The 19,556-nt window shown below is 40.5% G+C and overlaps 1 protein-coding gene across 2 annotated transcripts in view; it reads left to right on the plus strand.

Moving 5' to 3' along the window:
* The first annotated feature begins 886 nt into the window (after nucleotides 1-886).
* The window catches only part of CADM2 (cell adhesion molecule 2), a 562,189-nt gene continuing 543,519 nt past the window's right edge, over nucleotides 887-19,556 (plus strand). For both annotated transcript variants that reach the window (XM_089512206.1, XM_089512207.1), the window contains exon 1: nucleotides 887-1,231. In XM_089512206.1, coding sequence (XP_089368332.1) covers nucleotides 1,171-1,231 — 61 coding nt within the window. In that variant the 5' untranslated portion in view covers nucleotides 887-1,170. The remainder of the gene's footprint in view (nucleotides 1,232-19,556) is intronic.

The following is a 19,556-nucleotide window of genomic DNA, read 5'->3' on the forward strand; positions in this document are numbered from 1 at the left end:
GCAACATCCCCTTTTCAGGACCACCTTTGGACAGCGACTTCGCGCCTGCTTCCTTCCCACACCTTTTTGTATCCTTTTCCCCCGGAGTCTCCCATTGGCCGGGAAAGAAAGGCGTCGTCGTCCTTCCCATAGGCTCGACGGGATGCCACTCCAAAAGTTGAGGCCAGAAGAAAAGGAGGAGGAGGGATAGGATGAGCAGAGCCCCCTCCCCTTAATCTCTCCTCCAAACCTTGAGGCCCCGCCCAGAATTCATTCAACGTCTCTTCCCTTTGACAGAGCGGTGGTCCAGAGGATGCGCCTCTTTCCATTGGGAAGCCGGAGCTGTCTGTCATCAAAAGGGGAGGAAGCTATATAAAGAGGGTGGGGGGGGAGGAGGAGGAGGAGGCAGGGACGGGACGCCTAAATCCCTGAGGTGGGCGTGGCCTGGAGAGTTAGAGGAGGGGCCAATTGTGAGAGAGAGGGATGGAGGAGGGGTGAAGGAAGAAGGTGATGGAGAAGCATGGCTTGGGAGAAGGAGGAGCCTCGTTGGAGAAAGGAGGGAGGGAGGAGGAGGACGAAAGAGAGGAGGAGGAGGAGGAGGAGGAGGTGCGTGCGCTGAGCTTGCCCTTCTTGTGTCTGGAGCTGGGGAAAAAGCGGCTCGTGCAGCAGAGAGAGCGCGTGCGGAGCGGCAGGGAGGCGAGGGCTGCAGCTGGAGGGCCGTCTCCTCTGGAGGAAAAGGGGAAGGAAGGGGAGCCACGGAAGACAACCCCCGGTCTCTCTCCTTCTCTCTTGGGTCAAGAAAGGGACAGCAGCAGCCGACGAAGGCCAGGAGGAGGAAGAGGGCGCCTGGGAGGAAGAGTGGGGCGTCGGTGGTGAGGCAGAGGAGGCACCAGAGGAGGCTGAGGCTGGGGGTGGCATCGGTGGTTGGGAAGGGGCAGCCTCTCGCCCCCCTGGCAGACCCAGGCGGCCCTGGTGCTCCTCTCCACCCCGCTGGATAGGCTGAGGGAGACACTGCAGCGGAGGAGGAGGAAGAGGAGGAGGAAGAGGCGGAGGCGGTGGGGGCTCTTTCGCGGGGGAGGACCAAGCCGGAGAGGAGGAGGAGGAGGAGGAGAGGAAGAAGAAGAAGCACCGGCGGCGTCGGCTGCGGGATTCTCTGCCTGGCGCCCAGCCCGCCCGAGGGAAGCCCCCAGGATGCGGCTGAAACCCAGCGTCGTCCTGCGCTTGTACAGCCTCTGCGGGATCCTCATACAAGGTACCACCCCCTTCTCCTCTCCTCTCCTCTCCTCTCCTTCCTCCTCTTCCTCTGGGCCCCAACTTCAGGCTGAGGAGGGGAAGCTGGGGGCCTCCTCCTCCTCGCCCTCCTTCTGGGCTGCCTCGCTTGACCTTCTTCCTGCCGCCTCCTCCTCCTCCCTTCCCCTCCTGCCCCCAAACCTGCCCCTCCTTGGCCTCTTTGCCTCGGAAAGCTCTCCTCCTCCTCCTCCTCCCTGACGGCCGCCACATGTCTGGCTTCTCTAATCCTGGGCTCCCTCCGTCCCTTTCCTTCTCCTCCTCCTGCCTCCTTCTTCCTCCTCCTCCTCTTTTCTTCCCCTCCCCATTCTGTCCATCCATCCATCCCTCTTCCCCCTCTGCCTCCCGCTTTCCTCTCCCTCCCTCAGCTCCACTTGGACGGCGCTTTCCCCCCTCGAAGTGCTGCACAAACATTAATCCTCCCTTTACCCGCCCTTTAATGGCCCTTCCTTCTCCCCTCGTGCCTCCTTTCCCCCGAGAGTCTTGCAGCTTCTCTCCCCCCCCCCCACCTCCACACAACACACACACACCGCCTCTTTCAACTCCGGGTAACCTTCCCTTTCCGCCAGCCTTCCTCGCCCCCTTTCCCCCATCGGATCCCTCTCGACAAAAGTGGGACTCTCGGAAGGCAGCCAGCCAGCCAGCCAGCGAGGAGGAGGAGGAGGAGGAGAGCCTGGCTCTGCAGCGCCAGGGACTGGAAGGCAAAGGCTGGTCCCTGGGTGCCTTGTCTGAGAAGGGAGACCTACAGAGGAGGGGGCTGAAACCATCTCTCTCCTCTCTCTTCCAGTAACTGGCAACATGGAATGCCTCCTCGCACGCCTTTCCCAGGCTCAGGGTTTTATTTACCCCTTGTTTCTCTCCTTCTTATTCATTGCACCGTTGGCCATCAATGCCAAATGACCTCTCAAGTGGGGGAGGAAAGCACACACACACAACCCTTAGCAGTTTCAGGGAAGGGGGAAATGTGCAAACTACTGCCTTTGTACAAATGGACGGCTGTGGATGGGAGGGAGGACTGGGAAGGCATATTTCCTATCCCTCATCTCTCACCTCTTGGAAATCAAATTAAACGGTGATGTGTATTAAGGAGCCAACAGAAAAGATCTGTGGCTGTGGTGCTGGAATGTGCAATGAGGGGGAAGGATGTGCATGTGTATGTGTGTGTGTGTCTTTCCCTCTCTCTCCCCCTTTATGGCTGCAGTGTTTGAGTATCTGGTGGAGAGATGCTCCTGCTGCCCCCCCCCCCCCCCATTTCTCCTTCCCTTTCCCACAGGCGAAGCGAGAGGGAGGGTGACTAGATATCCAAATGTGTTACCATGAAGGACTATTGTGCTAAACAATAATCTAGATGGGGTTTTTTTTTTGGGGGGGGGGCTCTAAATGAGGTCAGCAAGCATCAACTTATCCATATGTTTTCCTCAGGAAGGGTTGTCATTTCTCCCTATCAGGATGGCTGATGGCAAAGATAAAGAATCGTCTCAGTCTGTCTTGTCTTTAGGGAATTCAGAAAGAGCTCAGTGAGTGACCTTGTAACATTTCTTCTCCCCCCCCCCCTTTTCCCACAATTGCTCTTCTTCAGTAGCAGCATTATAAAGTTTATTGTATTTCATGCCACCATGCACTTGCAGCATCATGAGAGGAGGTCTCTGGAGAAAGGAGTGGAAGCCTCTCCCCCACCTTCCGCCATCCCCTCCCCACCAAAAGCAAAGTAACCTTTGGAGTCTGCAACTCTGCTTTATCTGGGGACCTGCCTGCATGCAGCCCCTGTTCCATCTTCAAGGAAGCAGGGTTTTTGTAAGCAGTGCTGAAAGGAAGTGAAATGCTTGCATTTTCTGACTGCAATGATTTCTATGGGTCTGTTTGCGTTCCTTTGGGGTCTGTGCGAGCTCCTGGGAATGCCATAGTACAAGGAGCTGGCATGAAGCTGATGTGTGAGATTATTTATTGGGGAATCTGGCAGGTGGCATATGTGGGGGTTTGCCTCTCTTATTACATTTCCATGTGAAGTGTCAATTTTCTTTACTGCAAAAGGAGGGAGAAGCTCTCCGATATGGATTTTTTTTCTCTCACCAGTATAATTCTGGTTGCTTTGGTGAATGAAAACTTGATATTTTTAGGGTGGAGTCAACGCATTCAGTACATAAATGTGTTCAAGAGTCACCTTATGTTTTAAAATTGTATCTGTTCATCTAGATACAAGGATTTTGGGGGTTTTGAGTACAGCAGTTCAGTGAATGTGCGGGGGGAGGAATGCACCACTGCAGACAGCATCAGGTAAAAAGGGGGAGGGGGAGTCATGCAAGAGATTGCTTTTTGGTCTTGCATGCCGGAAGGTAATCAATCTGGGCCTTTTCAAATAGCATAAAGAACAACCCATTTCTTATTGTGTCACCTGCCTGATTGTTGTTGTTGTTGGGTGCTTTTGAGTCGTTTCTGATTTATGATGAACCTAAGGTAAACCTATCATGGGGTTTTCTGAAGCTGAGAGTGTGTAACTTGCCCAAGGTCAACCAGTAGATTTCCATGACTGAGGGGGAGATTTGAACCCTGGTCCCCAGAGTCATAATCCAACGCTCAAATCACTACGCTATGCTGTCTCCATCTGCCTGATACTTTCCCTATATTTCAAAATATGGGGTGTTTTGTTACATATAATCAAACTGCCAGTTTTGTTTTCAGCAACAGTTGACAAAAATAGGATTTCTAGCATTTAGTCCCTCAAGCTTGGGCCCAGAAGGATACACTATGAGACACTTTTTCTTAATTTCTTCTCTTACAAATAAAAATCACGTGACCAGATATATCTGGATATATTACAGTTTGACTGATGTGTCTTTTTTCAGAATCTGTGTTTGTGTCATGTTCGAGAAACCATTATGACACAGGAAATACATCTAAAATAATTAATGTACACTTAGTTTGATCTATAAATATAGCTTAAGACAGCTTTAAATTTCTCATTATGCCTATATCTCCATCTATTTTGGTTTTGTTTTGTTTTTTGTCACTTCTTCTGCTTTAATTTGTTCAATATACTTGGTGTCTGTAGACACCATTATTCTTGTCTGGAAGATATAGAGAATTCTGCCAGCTAAATTTGTTTCCCAAACTTTTCAATTGATCAGCTCAAGGCTCTTTTAGCCTTTCCCCATTTCTCTTCTGCAGGTTGTATTGTCTACGAACAAAGATTTAACCTGCTTAAATCCATATGAAATCAGGTCTTGCTGGAGATGTCTACTGAAGAGGTTCACTGCTTTATCTTGAAGAACATTGACATCTTTTGGAGTAAAAAGCCATCTGGCTCTCAAATACCTTAAGTGGAGGTAGCTATATTAATATATAGTGAGCTTGTGAAATTGAGATTTTGATTTATTCTTGAGTTTGTGTAGTCAAGGTGGCCTGTATGGGAGCCTGGCTGTATGAGAACAGTCCCCCTTAAACATGGTCAGCTACAAACAATAAAAATAACAATTTGAGGAAATAATGGCTCTTCTGTGTCTAAAAGGACTGATATCATTTCTTAGATTCAAAATATCACTGTACAAAGTAGAAACGTATTAGTTAAATACCTCCATGCCAGTTAATGATGTTAAAGTGGAAGACAAAATAATAATAATAATAATAATAATAATAATAATAATAATAATATGGGAGATCTTGCTTTGTGAGAGTAAGAATAGTCTTTTCCCCCCTAGGTATCAAAATGAATATTTTGTTTAGTTTCTGCCATTATTTCCTGCAGTAAAAATAGGTCTTCCAGATTATGTAAGTGTAGCCCCACCCACATATCCCAAGCCACCCATTTTATAGTGCAGACTCTTGATACATTTATTCACAATGATGCTTAATTGCATTATTTTGATTTTAAAGCTAAATTGATAAATTTGCAAAGCTAAATATCTAGCATTGGTAGATGTTTTATCAGCTTTGCAAAATTAATTATAAGCTTACTTGAACAATCTAAAGGCATTCATTAGCTGAGTAATGCACTTTCAAAAGCTGTGGATTGCATAATGTGTAGTATGAAATGGCAGCAGTAAATATATTTTACTGTACTTCATGTGTATAGAGGTGTTAGAATTGTCCCAGAATTGTAGCTGCTGTAGCCCCCTGCTGTGTGATAATGCAAATGGCATCTAATGCTTTAATGTGCTGTGCTTTTGTGAAAATACTGGGTAGCACTGTGTTAGATACAGAAACAGTTACTCAGCACTTCACTAGCAGTGAGTAAATATTCCACAGAACAATTCCTCCAGCTCCTTGAGCAAAAGTGTGATTGAAGTGAAAATTTCAGTGAATGATTGTCAGTAGATGACTAGCAAATTCTGGGTTTGAGTTTGATTGTGATATGTCGTTTCAAAACATCATGCTGATGTGTTTATGAATCAGAAACATATTTTTTCCATTTTCTCTTAAGAATAAGTAGAAACAATGAGTTGCCTTGAGTGATTTCTGTTGTGCCATAAAACACACTAGCGGTCATGATGAGCTTCAAAACTATAATCAAGTCAAAAATATAGAAATATTTAAGTAATCTGAACATTTTGATCTGTTTCTAGTACAGTGCTTATGTGTGAGGTGTGTGGAATAACACCATACTTTCATTAGATGTAAGGTTATGGATCAAAGATTCCCCACAATACATATACCACAAAATCCTAGTGGTTTACAGAATTTATTTAAAGCCATAATGGTTTCTATATTTCATATATAAAATAGGGTTTCTGGTAATCCTAATATATAAAAACTATATACAAACCCTTGCATGAATTTAAATGCACGAACATTTCTTTAAAATAGAAATTTTAAGGTAGCAGTTCCAGACATGTCAAGTTTCTTAAAAAAAAAAAAAAAAACTGGGGTGAAAATATTATGAAAATACTTTAAATTATTACTGAAGTAGTAATAAACAAACAGCCCCCGAAATTATTACTGAGGTAGTAATAAACAAACAGCCCCTGCACATCAAAGCCAAATCTCTGTATATTTATTTAGAAGTCCTAAAGGAGAAATTCTATGGAAAAACTTTAAAGTCTATATGGACAGGATTGCAGTCTTGATATGATTACATGTAAGGTAAAATGAGTTGCTTAAAGAATGTTAATTAGAAATACATGTACATAGGATATACAAATAGTATTACTAGTGAAGTGTATTGCTTTTTTAAAAAGGACAACTCAGGCAAATTGGTAAGTGCAGGCTTACAGCTATCAGAAATGGATTGCACCATGTCATTTTCTTTGAATGATATTCACGGTTTGTTTTTATTGTATTGGAAATTTGTTACCATTGTTATACCTCAGAATTAAATAAAATCTTTCTGCGTTTTTCTTCTGTTGTTATATTTTGTTATATTTGTGGCTATTATTTGATTATGTACTTTTTCAACCCTGACTTTTCATAACATCACAAAAATTGTATTGGCCAAAGCACATGCCATTGAATGCTTGATTGAAGTGTTTTGTGTGTGTGTGTGTGTGTGTGTGTGTGTGAATTTTCATTTTCATGGCTATATTTGTTTTTCTAACTTATACAAATATAAATATTCTAGTAATTTCCAAAGGGGTAGCTGTGTTACTCTGGTACAGAAAGAAACAAAGTCCCATGACATCTTAATTATCAAATTGATTACAGACTGAGCTTTCATGAGTTCACCCCATTGCGTTCAGTGCACATTGTCATTCAATACAATGCAACATATATGCAATGTAACAAGTGATTTTTTAAAAAAACAAAGCAAAAAACTGTTATTCTGAGAATTTTTATTGAGAATGGACCAAAAGTTACAAGGCCATAAGATTTTAAATGCTATGTTTCTGACTGAAAGTGTAATGTTCCCCAATCACTAAAGTTTGATATGATGTGAAAACAGTCTCAAAGCTAAATCAGACATTTGGCAGAAAAAATGAAGGAAATATGATATGAAATATGAATGACCTCTCATTTTTAAAAATGTGTATATGTGTGTGTCTGTGTACATGCATGGACCTCAATAGGATTAGATCCATTGATTGGGTTGAAAAGGAAATTTGGTTAACTCATAGTATTTCTCATATGCAAGAATAGCTTCTGGCTGATAAAAACCTCACAGTCCATTGCTGTTTAGATGTGACCACCATCAATTTTTGATGTGAATACTGCGTCATTGTTTACATTGCTGACCTGTATAGGTTATATCAGTAATATAATCAACAATGGTTGTTCTACAGCATCACCTGAAAAAAATAATAAAATAAAATTATTTAAGAACCAGACATTTATCTGTATGTTTGTCTCTGGCTACTTCCATGGTTTAGGTCAGTTCTTTCTGATATGGATAGTATAAGGCAAGCATGACAGAAGATGATTCCACATGATAAGTAGTTGATTCTACTGCTGCTTTGCTGGTCCTCTAAACTATCTGTAAAGCCTTTTGTAAAATGACCTCTAGCTGACAAAGACAGAAATTGCAGACATAGGCCTAAATTCAATTGTGCAAATGTTGATTTACCAACTTTATTAGCTAGAACTAAAAACTGGATGTAGAACATAAAGTTATGTCAAAGGGTCCTGATACTGCATCCCTCTGAAAATCTGCAGGTACTTTTTTAGTAGTGCTTTGTGATCTGAGAATAGTGTTTGTTATGTTAAAGTAGGCAGTGATCAGTGACTGGCTTTTAGTTCACTGTTACTTGAGAATGGAGAAATGTGACCAAGTTCCTGTTATAAGAACTACAGGAAGTGTTTGAGTGGTCATGTTGAGAGGTTCAACTGTTAAGTCCATTGCACCAAAGTAATCCATGTTTCTAGTGCATGCCTTTTTTCTGCTTTCCTGTTGCTTATGCATTATGTTTATATGATGCATGCCCCCAAAGCAGCTGGAAACCGCACTGAGGCAGTGCCAAGCTGACACGGGTTGGACTTTTTAGGAGCAGATTTAATCCACTCCTGTTGGGATCATGGCAACAGCCTGCTTCAGGAGTGGGCCATGCGGTTCCTGCTATCCCAGCCCAATCAGGACTGGAGCAGCCAGAGGCTGCTCCTTTTGGGTTGTCTGCTTTGGCCCAATGTTTATGCCCTGTGCTTTCATCTCATCTGGAAAAGATTGTGGCACTTCATTAAATATTGTGGCACTTCATTTAATAGCATTTGTATCATGCTATGCCATCAGATGGAATAGAGCGGGTAGATTTTACACTACATTTTAATGTTTTCTTTCTCCATATAATATCCAGGGGGGGGGTGGGGGAGGGGGAAGCAGTGAAGTGTAAAATCTAGAGATTTATGGATTTTTAAAAACATGTTTGCTTTATAGCTTATTCATTAACCTGCCTGGCCATGGATCTTCATCATAGAGTGGAAACAAGGTAATATATGACACAGTATCTGCACTGATCTATACATGAATGCTTTATACTTGTGATATCTTTTGCACTGTTTACTGACTGGCAGATGCTCTCTCAGGCACAGGTTTTTCATATCACCTGCTATTTGATCCCTTTAACTGAAGATGTCAAACTGTGGGACCTTCAGGATTGAAAGCATGTGCTTAGCTCTGAGCTGTGCCTACCCCTATAGCTACAACCATTTATTGAATAGCTAGGCAAAGCATTCAAAAATCAAAAGGTTTACTCTTTGATTTTTTCTGTGTCCCATATAGAAATTCTAGCTGAAGCACAACCATACAAAAGCCATGCACAAATTGATTTTTTGAAGACTCCAAGGAACCATGTAGTCCCTAAGGAAGCTCACAGGTTGGAATTCAGAGGTATTCTGTGAGCCTTTGAAGCAAGGAAACTATTTAATATCTAACCCCTTTAAGCATCCAGATATCATGAAATACCAGCAGGACCACTGATCATATCAATTGGAAAAATGTCCAAGAGCTATTAGGAAGTCATTTACTATCTGGTTTTCTGCTACTGGTTGTGGTCTGTGGGAAGTGAAGTGGACTATACATTTAAATATAAACGAAAGAAACAAAGTCTGTCTAGACCTCAGGTCTAATATATTAATTTGGTCAAATTCTTATTTAAAAAATAATCTTTGAAGTCATTAATAGACCTCTATCTATCTTTTAGGGTGAAGGGAAACATACTTTTTGTGGGCATCCAAAGGATACTGAAAATCAAAGGAGCTTTTTCAAGAATTTAAAAACTGAACTCAGAATTTGTTTTGAATCACTTCTTCAAAGAAAAAAAAACTGAGTTGGATGACCAGTCTTTCAGTCATGCAATGGGATTTTCTCCTTCTTTCTTCTCTCTAGAGTTGAATGGGGGCATGCATGCAAGGCTGCAGGTAGTGCACTCCCAGCAGTGTCTGCCATGCTGGTGAATTGTGATACCTTGATGTTAGCCATAGGCAATATATCACTGCATATCATTTTGTTTGAAAGGTAGCAATATTAGTTCCAGTAGTGCTGCTTCATGGTTACCAACAACACTTGGAGCATGGTATTGTATATTACAGAATTTCCTCAGGTATAGAGCCTGAACTGGAGATCAGCCAACCACCATGGACTTGTGATCTGTGCACAATGAGTAACATACCCAACATTTCAATGTGACACCCCCCCGCACAGTTGGAAGACAAGTAGGTCCAGCTGCCAAGTCTGCTTTCCCGCTGTTGTACAATCACCAAGTACTTGTAAAATAGTGACCCTCTCCCCTGTCTTGCTTCAGATTCCTTCTGAGACATTTTCCTTCTGCAGGTTTGTTACTTAGAGTCACCCTTATTTTATCTATCATTTTCATACCAACGGTCCAGCAAGATCATGGATGATAAAATATGAGCTTTCTGAATAACCTCAGAATGGAAAAGCTGATCTTGCACAAGGGCCCAGGCATGTTTTTGAGGTTTAGCAGGCATAATCCCTTCCTACAGGTCTAGTGAATCTGCACATTTTTTTTTTTTTTGAGATTAAAAACATTATTGGCAGTTCCAGTTTTAGAAAAAAAAAATGAGGACACATACTATAGAATGCTTACAAAAATTCCTGTTTACAGTTTGCCAGACTAGCTTAACCACCTAAGGAGCCATTAATGTGTCAAATCAGAGAAAGAGAACAAAATATAGCAGTTTTTGTATTAGTGATTTATTTATTTGGGAAATTATGGGAAAAGCAGGCACGAACTTTTAGAGTCTAGACTTGGTTTAGGGACCTGAGTCAAGGTGGACTGGCTCCAAATCTATTTGAGCAAATTTCAGATGCATCAAGCCAGGATCCAAAATGAATCTGAATAGCTGTTCCCATCTCTCATTTTCAATAAAACAAACTTGGAGCAACCAGTGAGTTATGGTATATATAACTCATCATATTTGTTTGTTTGTTTCTGACTCATTTGTAAAAACATAGTAATTCATTCCAAGTTGCTCAGTACTTGGGGAGGGGTGAGGTTACAGATATTACCAAATCTGAATGCTCTTGTTCCTGCAACTGAAAAACGGAGTCATACTGAGGCATAGAATATGCTTAGAATATCCTATGAAGAAAAGGTTATTCAGAAATTTGAATAAATAATACAGTCCTTCACATAGTTCATACTTTTATGGGGCCAAGGTGTGGAGGATTCGGAAAGTATTCAACTACTGCTTGATGACAGAGCGATTTCTATAACTTCTAATAAAAGCATTAATGTACTGTATTGTATGTACTGTTCCTTCATCATTCATCCTTACCAGCCTTTCTCACTCCTTCCCCCTAATTTCATATACTTCTCTCAATATGGAAAGATTTTCCATGTTTTATCCAACAATATTGGTGAGCATTAAATCTGCCTCAGCTTTGTAAAGCTTTCTGTCCCAGTAGCTTAAAAATGTCTGGCAGCTCTGAGAAATTTTAAGGACAAATTACCTCACAGTGTCAGTTGCAGTAGATGCTTAGGGATAAATATGTGAACAAATGGAAAATACCAAACTGACCTACATCTGCTGGATTATCAGTGTGTTAGTAGACCTGCTTCTATTCTTGCCATGCAATATGGCAAGAGACTGCTCTCGGTATTCCCTAACTAGAAAAAGACTGAACTAATTAATTGGAAGTATAATAAATCAGTTTCTGAATTAGATGTAAATCATTTGAAGTCGCCTTATCTGTTGCTGCACAAATGTTTATATTCATAGATATAAGTTTCAGAAATACTGTAGCATGTATAACATACTGCAAATACAGACTGAAGCCTGTTACAGACTGCCCAAATAAAGCTGCTTCGGGTCTCTTTGGAGGTATGCTATTTAACTGATGGATGGGTCCTAAGAGTCTGGAGGTTGCGCCAAAGCCACATTCCATTCCTAAGCACTGGAGTGCAGACTTGGTGCAGCTTCCGGATTCTTAGGATGCATGCATCATTTAAACAGCATACCTCCAAAGAGACCCGAAGCAGCTTTATTTTGGCAGTCTGTAACAGGCCTGAGTATCTTGTATATGGAATTCCAAAATCCAAAATATTCTAAAATCCAAAATTGTATAGATGGGTAGTTGAGATAGTAACTCCTTTGCTTTCTGATGGTTCTTTCAGTGTGTACAAACTTTGTTTCACACACAAAATTATTAAAAATCTGTATAAAATTACCTTCAGGCTGTGTGTATAGAGTGCATACAAAACATGAATGAATTTCATGTTTACACTTGGGTCCTATCTACAAGATGTCTCATTATGTATATGCAAACATTCTAAAATCCAAAAATATTCAAAATCCAAAACACTTCTAGTCCCAAGCATTTTAATAATAGGAGACCCAACCTGTATTTGTTTCTGTTGTACTAGCAAGTGGATGCAGGCTGTAAGAGAAAAATACCCTGAAGTTACTGCAAGTAAAAACATTGTAAACTAATACTGATATTTCCCTCTTTATATAACAATTCAGGTGACAAGTGTCAATTACTATGTAGCCAGACAAGAAAAAAACAAGATATAAATATAATCAGAGGTATCCTGAGGCATGCAGAAATATGTGTTATATCTGTAACTGTATCTATATACCATATAGTAGGGCACTTCTCCGCATACACAATAGCTCAGTAAGGCCTGAGCATGCATTATAGCCATAAAATGTTAGATGGGGGCATGACTCAAAAACATTGGGCATAAGGAAGAATGTAGATAAAAGCCTTGTTCAGGAGGAAAGGCTGGCTTGAACCCTGGATAGGAAAAGGTTTCAGTTAACTTCCCCTTACAGGGGTAAGGAGAGGTTAACTGAAAGATTTTGTAACAGGTTTCACATTTCTAAATTAATGGATTGATCTCTGTTTCGGGTGTAGATGATTTGCTGTCATTCTGTATTCTGTTTCTTGGTTGGTTGATGCTGGGCAGCTGAGAATAACAGGGAGGTAACAGAAGATTAAAGCATGTCACTCTAACATTAATCCCTCTAACTTTCAAAGAATCATATCCTTTTCCTTAGTCCAGCAGTCACTTTAATAGGAGAACTGAGCAAGTGCTCTTCCTAAATTGCCACATCATGGATTCATTCCCACTACAAAATAACTCAGTGTAGAAACCGGGTTATTTTGGTGACTGAATCTCTCTGGGGCTGTTTACTCCTCTTTTCATTCACACTGATTGGGGAGGGGAGAGGAAGAACAGCTGCCATGGAGAGATGATAATGAGAGGAAGGGGGGGGAGGAAGAGGAGGAGGAGGAAGGAAAAGGCAAACTCCTTCTGAATAAACCTTGCCAAGAAAACCCCCGTGACAGGTGCACCCTAAGATGGAAATGACTTGTAGACACACAGCAACAGCAGTAATAATAGAGGAGGGGGTGGTGATATGGCAGTGAGGCTTGGGCCCCGGCAGCTCCTCCTCCAGCTCCTCCTGTTGGGCTGCACTCTAATGTGCCCTTCGCCTCACCGCTGCTTGCCTGAATCCTCTGGGGGACCCTCTCCTTCCGTGGCAGCAATGCCCCTTGCTCCAGCTCCACTTTGGCCCCAGAGATCCAATCGGGAAGTGAAGAGGAGGAGGAGGAAGGAGGCAGGGATGGAGGGAGGGGGGAGAGGGGCCAGAAAGAGAATGCCCTCCCAGAGAGGTTCACAGAGGAGTTGGTGAGGCTGAGCCGACTGAGCAGACCTGACTTTTCTGAGGCAACCACTGGGCTAGAGAGGTCCCACACCTGGTTCACTCCCTCTGGGCTGCTGTCCTCCATGGCCACTGCAGTCCCAAAGCCAGGTCCCTGAAAGCAGGAACCTGCTCTGCCAGGTGAGAGATTGCAAGACCAAGGGAGCTTAGCTCACCACCCTCAACTTTGGGTGAGATGCAAATCAGATCCTTCATTCCCATTGTTAAAACACTCCTCTGAATCATTTTTTAAACAAAAGAACTGCCAAAAAAAAACTAGTGTCTGAACAAAGTGTGTATTTTTTTCGATTTGTCTCGCTTTAACATGAATCCAACTGAACTCAGTCAGTTCTGAAATGGTTCCCAGTGTAAACAACACACATATAAATCGATCAGGAAATAGATTCATATCCTAGTGGAAATGACCCCCAGAGGTTCTACTCTTAAACTTCACTTCTCCTTTCAATTAACATATACAGTCAGCTATCTGTATTTGCAGATTCAACCATCCACAGTTTGAAAATATTAAAAAATAAATACATTCCAAAAAGTAAACCCTGATTATGCCATTTTATATAAGGGGTACCATTTTACTATGCCATTCTCTATAATGGGGCTTCAGCATCCATGGATTTTGGTATCCATGGGGCCCTTGGAACCAAACCTCAGAAGATACCAAGGGCTCTCTGTCTCTTCATTTGATGGTACACCACTTCATCTGGGAAATAGTAGATGGCCATTGTACTCTCCATATTTATACATTCTGTGAATATCCACAGCTTTGGAACTCCCTGCCCGACAAGCTCCACGTTGTCACCTCCCTAGATGTATTCAAGAGGAATTTGAAGACCTTCCTATTCCGCCAGGCTTTTCCCCATGTGCCTTAATGTTATCTTTTATCTCCCCTTGATGATGTATACTGTTCAATCCAGCTATTTGTTATGGTTTTAATGTTTTGTAAGATAATTGGTTTTAGATGCTGTATACTTTTTAATTGCTATGGGTGGTTGGTTTGCACTTTGTTGGGGATATATGTTGTTCATAATTGTTTTTTGTTGTAATTTTTTTTGTTGGAAACTGCTATGATCTACACAGGAATAGCGGTATATAAATTATTATTATTATTATTATTATTATTATTATTATTATCCTGAGAATGAGAAGACACCTCTCTGGATTTTCATAGTGAAAGTGCAGTCACTGTAGATGTTAAATAACAATTTAGGTAGGTGTGCGCATCCTCATTTTTAAAATTGTGCATAAAACTGAAATCCATGCAAAGTGTAATCCTAAACGGTCGCTTAATTCATTTGGATCTACTACTTTTATTTCAGGTCATGTTTCAGAACTTTTAGAATGAAACACTTGCATTTTTTTTTTAAAGGTAACTGCTATAATAACATTTGGCTCATTTTTGTTTTCTTTTTTTATTTTAAAAAGTTTGAAAATCTATGTTCAAAGTCACTGTTAAACATGTTGGGCTTGTCATATTTCATCTACATTTTTTGTTGTTGTTATATCTGCTAGAAAAATTCATGACAGATTACTTTTATCATTAAAATGGAACTGTAGCTGTACTCTCCTTCTCCATAGAAAGGACTAAAGGCATGGTCCAGCAGTCTGTAGTTACTGAAAATGTGCCACATACAAAGCAAATTAGACTGTAGACCTGTGGATGTGTACCTGAGTAGGACTGTGCTTTTATAGATATGGATTCAACATTAGTAAGTATATTAATAAAAACGTAGTTGTATATTTTCTTTCATTGTTAATATTTAAAGGTGTGATAACATTTCTAAAAAATACAGATTTACAAAACCTTGAATGCTTCTTTAAAGACAGAACACTACTATTCTTTAGATGGGAAAAGATGTTAGATGTGCTAAGCAATTATGATGAAAGAAAAGTGATACCAGGCTTAAGAACAACTATTCATTTTAAAAAGAGACTTGTTCTAAGAAAGAAAGAAAGAAAGAAAGAAAGAGAAAGAAAGATGTTTCCCCAGTGGGAATGTGTAGAACTGCTAAGAGAGGCTGTATAATACATTAGTACAAAGAGTTTCTGCTCCCATGTGGTGCTCCTTGGGGCCTCTTCAATCTGCTGAAGAGTTCTGTTATGCCATCAATTTGGGATGTCAAAACTGTGGCAGTGAATTGTAGAAATACCTTCAATGTTCTTCTGGGCCACCAGAACCTCCTACTTAGGATATATCACCTAGTTAAAGTCCTCCTGGCCTTTAAATTATTGTTTGATAATTCTTCCATTTTTTAAAAAAACAAAAACCTTCCAGTGTCTGGATTAGACCAGAAGCTAATAATTCTGCTGACACGCTTCTACCGCTGTTTGAGTGACTTAGGGGCTGTACACACAGCACTTAAGAGGTGGCACGATGATGCCCCTTTCCTAGCTGGATTGGGGCCATGGCAACCACATGCCATAGCCCTGATCTGGCCTTTCCACCCCCAGACTGGCCTTAATGGCTGGTCTGAACAACCCCTTAGAATATATTGCTGTTTTGGAAGTACTTGCTCTCTTGCTCTCTCTTTCTTTACAGTTAAACCCAAGTAGAAACAAACCCTACTGAGTTCCATAGACTTACTCCCAGGCAATTTTGTGTAGGCTTATAATCTGTGTATTTTAGTTGTCAATGAGGTCTCATTAACAAGTGTTGCATTGAGGAGTAGTTACATATTTTTAAATTAATTAGTGTGTTTGCTAGCTGATCAGAATGGCCTCAAAACAGTTCTCAAAGCTCCATTTGTTGTATTTGTCATAATGAGAACGGAAGAAAAAAATCATGAAATGCAACTTTTTTCATAACAGTAGCATGTTCATATTTGTTGGGATTGTGGAAGAACAAAGCTTGCACAAAAATAAATAAATTCCAAAAAGTAAACCTCGAATATGCCATTTTATATAAGGGACACCATTTTACTATGCCATTCTCTATAATGAGGCTTCAGCATCCATGGATTTTACTATCCATGGTGCACCTTCTTTTAAAATATGACAATCTAAAATCCTCACAGTTGGAAAAAGATGCAAAAACACATGCAGTGGGAGAAGACATAAATTAGGTTTAAAAACATAAATAAATAGGCACATTAGGAAAATTCATATGAATGTGCATAAATAACCATTGAAAAGAAAAGAGGTTTTTGCAACCCTATGTGGCAGAAGGTCAGGAAAAAAGTGCAGATGACATTCAGCGAAGCACAACACAATCAAGGTGGAATTTCATATCACTAGTTACACTCCTCTTCCATAGGAATATAACATGGGCACACATAGTGCTTTTATTTATTCATGCAGGAAGATAAAGTAATGCACAATCTGTCTGAAATGTTATATAAGATAAAGGCTTAAACCCTTGAGCATAAGTATCTGTGTTTTGTTTTGTATTTGTTTCTAGCATTAATGGTCACGATTTTTAAAGAGATATTTCTTTCTAGTCATTTCCTTGTTCAGCAACTTTTTTTCTTCCTTTCTCAAAACACCCTTTCTGTCCCACAACTAGTGGGGCTCACCAAACAAATGTTCACATTGTTTCTACCTCTACCCCTGAAAGGAACTGAAAAGAAAGTATACATTGTGTGTGCTATATTTGCCTTCAAGTGGCCTGTCAACCTATCACGACCCATACATTTTATAGGATTTTCTTAGGCAAGTAATGTTCAGAGGTGGTTTTACCAGATCCTTCATCTGAAATATAGCTCACAGCACCTGGTATATGTTGGTGGTCTCCGATCCAATTACCAACTAGGGTTGACTCTGGTTAGCTTCAAGGTCAGACTGGATCTGGTGCCTTTAGGGTAAACAGGCCAATATACAGCATGCAGATAAGTCATGAAATGAGGGGGATTGTTTTTCCTTCCAGATAGAAATTTTAAATTGTTTGATCTAGTTTTTAAGCTTTTAAATGTATTTTAGAATTCTTTTATAACTATATTTTACCTATTGATGTCTTTTATTTTAAATTCTTGAACCTGTGTGGCATTATAAAGTTAGTTAGGACACTACTTGAGAATATACATATTTGTAAACTCACATAAAAGATATGATAGCAGTAATCTATGTTACATGTCACTCTTTCTGCTATGGTTTTCTTCCATATTTAGAATGCTGCTTTGCATTTCCATCCTAAATCTAAACTTTGTATAACTATAGAAAAAATATTTTGAATAACATTATATGTGGGGGAGTTTACAGTAATTAGTGTTGTTGGTAGCACTGTGAGAGGAATTCAGACTTTCCTTTCTCTGCCACATAAAATGTGTTGACTCTGCCTTCAGTTGCAGCATTGCTATGAAAGAATCCACACATGGCAATTATTCACCAACCATGAATTCTTATTGGCATTTTCATCAATTACGACAAAATAAAAGAGTGTAGATATCTAATACTAAATGCCTAAATTACCCTGAAGGCACCAGATACCATTTGACCTTTGAAACTAAGTGTTTGCCCCTTTTGCTTCTTCATTGCCAGACTTCCTCTCCAGGGAGAAAGCCTAGCAAAAGAGCAGCTGGGAGGGGGGGAGTATTAAAGCCCCCCCTGAACTGAAGGGGAGGAGGGGCCAACCAGGTGTCCCCCCTCCCTCTGGGATGTCATCTGGTGCGGTCTGCAATCCCTGCACCCTCCCAGTGCCAGGTGCTGTAGACTACATTTCAGAATGCAATGGCAAACCACCTCTAAATATTTCCAACCCTTTGAAATCATGGGGTCACAATAAATCAACAGGCAGCTTTAAGGCACATGCACAGATTAACAAGTAAGGATTTTTTTTTTTAAAAAAAATGATATTTTACAATATGTTAACAAAAAAGTGGGGGAGGAAAAAGAAGAAGAAAGTGTGGTGGTGGTGGAATTACATGGAAGGGTGGTAGTGGTGGAATTACCTTGGATGTGGACATAGATTAGAAAATGTGCCTTGATAGAATAATCCATTGAAAATCTTCTTTGAAAGTCTTTAAACAGAGATTAGATAGGCATCTTTCAGGAGTCTTGCAGTTGTGTATTCCTGCATGACAGAGAGGGGGACTAGATAGTCCTTGTGGCTCCTGCCAACTCTGTACACCTCTGTGATTTTAAGTTCGTAATGTTTCTGAAAACACTGTACGCCACACCCCCACACTTCTGGGAAGCTGGCATGTTGTGCCATTCTATACTGGCCTCATGTCTTCCTAACGTTGGGGTATAAGTCTTATAAGAGCAGTAAGAGCTGAGCAGTATACTGATTTAAGTGTTGGTCCCATGATTTTGGAGACCAAGGTTTGAATCCTGGCTTGGCCATGTAAATCCACTGGGTGATCTTGGGCAAGTGACACTCTCACTCTCAGAGAATGGCAATGACAAACCTCTTCTGAACAAACGTTGCCAAGAAAATCCATGATAGGTTTGCACACAACAGTAAGGGCACAAAGTATCCAAACATCATGGCCATTAGTTCAATTCCATGTCTCAAGGCAATAATAGTACATAGGTCTACAAATGCCCAATATTTTTCACTTATATAATTGTTATGTTGTAATACATCCAAACAATGCCTAATTATAGGACACAAGGAAGCATTATATATACTATACTGCTCATATTTAGAGCTAAATCCTATTGTAAGTCCTGACTAGGGTGGGGCCATTGAATCAACTGGATTTGCCTTTTATTCTGCCACAATAGTTGTATTAAAATAGTGACCTACATATTGTTTTTTTAGCTTGATGTGGCTCACAGTTCTGAAGAAATAATCTGACTTTATTAATAATTTCTAATATTTAAATTATATGAGCACTTGTTGAACACTAGAAAACCAACAGTGGTTGGTTACAGAATTAATCATAATAAAATAGATCCAAGATTGCAATTGTTTTAAACTAGATGTCTATAGGTCTATAGGTCGATTTTTAAAAAACATTTACATGTGAAAAACCTCATTGTACCTCTTATTGATCTTCAGAAAAAGTATTCCACTTTTAAACGTAGATAAAAAAAAAAGACTAGTTTGTAACTATTGGCTTTGCAAATGTGGGTGTATGTCTTTTACTTAAAAGAGAGGATCTCAATGGCAGAAAAGTGATGTGCAAAGCGCATGCTAATTTTGTGTTCCAGTAGGATGTGAGGTGGAAAATTCTAATGCTACCCAGTTCACAGAGTTGATTTTTTAGTGATAAGTGTGCCTTCCTTCTTTTCTGATTGTAACAGTGTTCTCTAGATTCATTTCAAAGAACATATAAATTCTGTTTCCTAGCTTTTGGCAAGATTCT

Source organism: Sceloporus occidentalis, unplaced genomic scaffold, assembly GCF_023333645.1.
Source record: "Sceloporus occidentalis isolate IW3139 unplaced genomic scaffold, rSceOcc1.0.p SCAF_2, whole genome shotgun sequence".
NCBI classification, from domain to species: domain Eukaryota; kingdom Metazoa; phylum Chordata; class Lepidosauria; order Squamata; family Phrynosomatidae; genus Sceloporus; species Sceloporus occidentalis.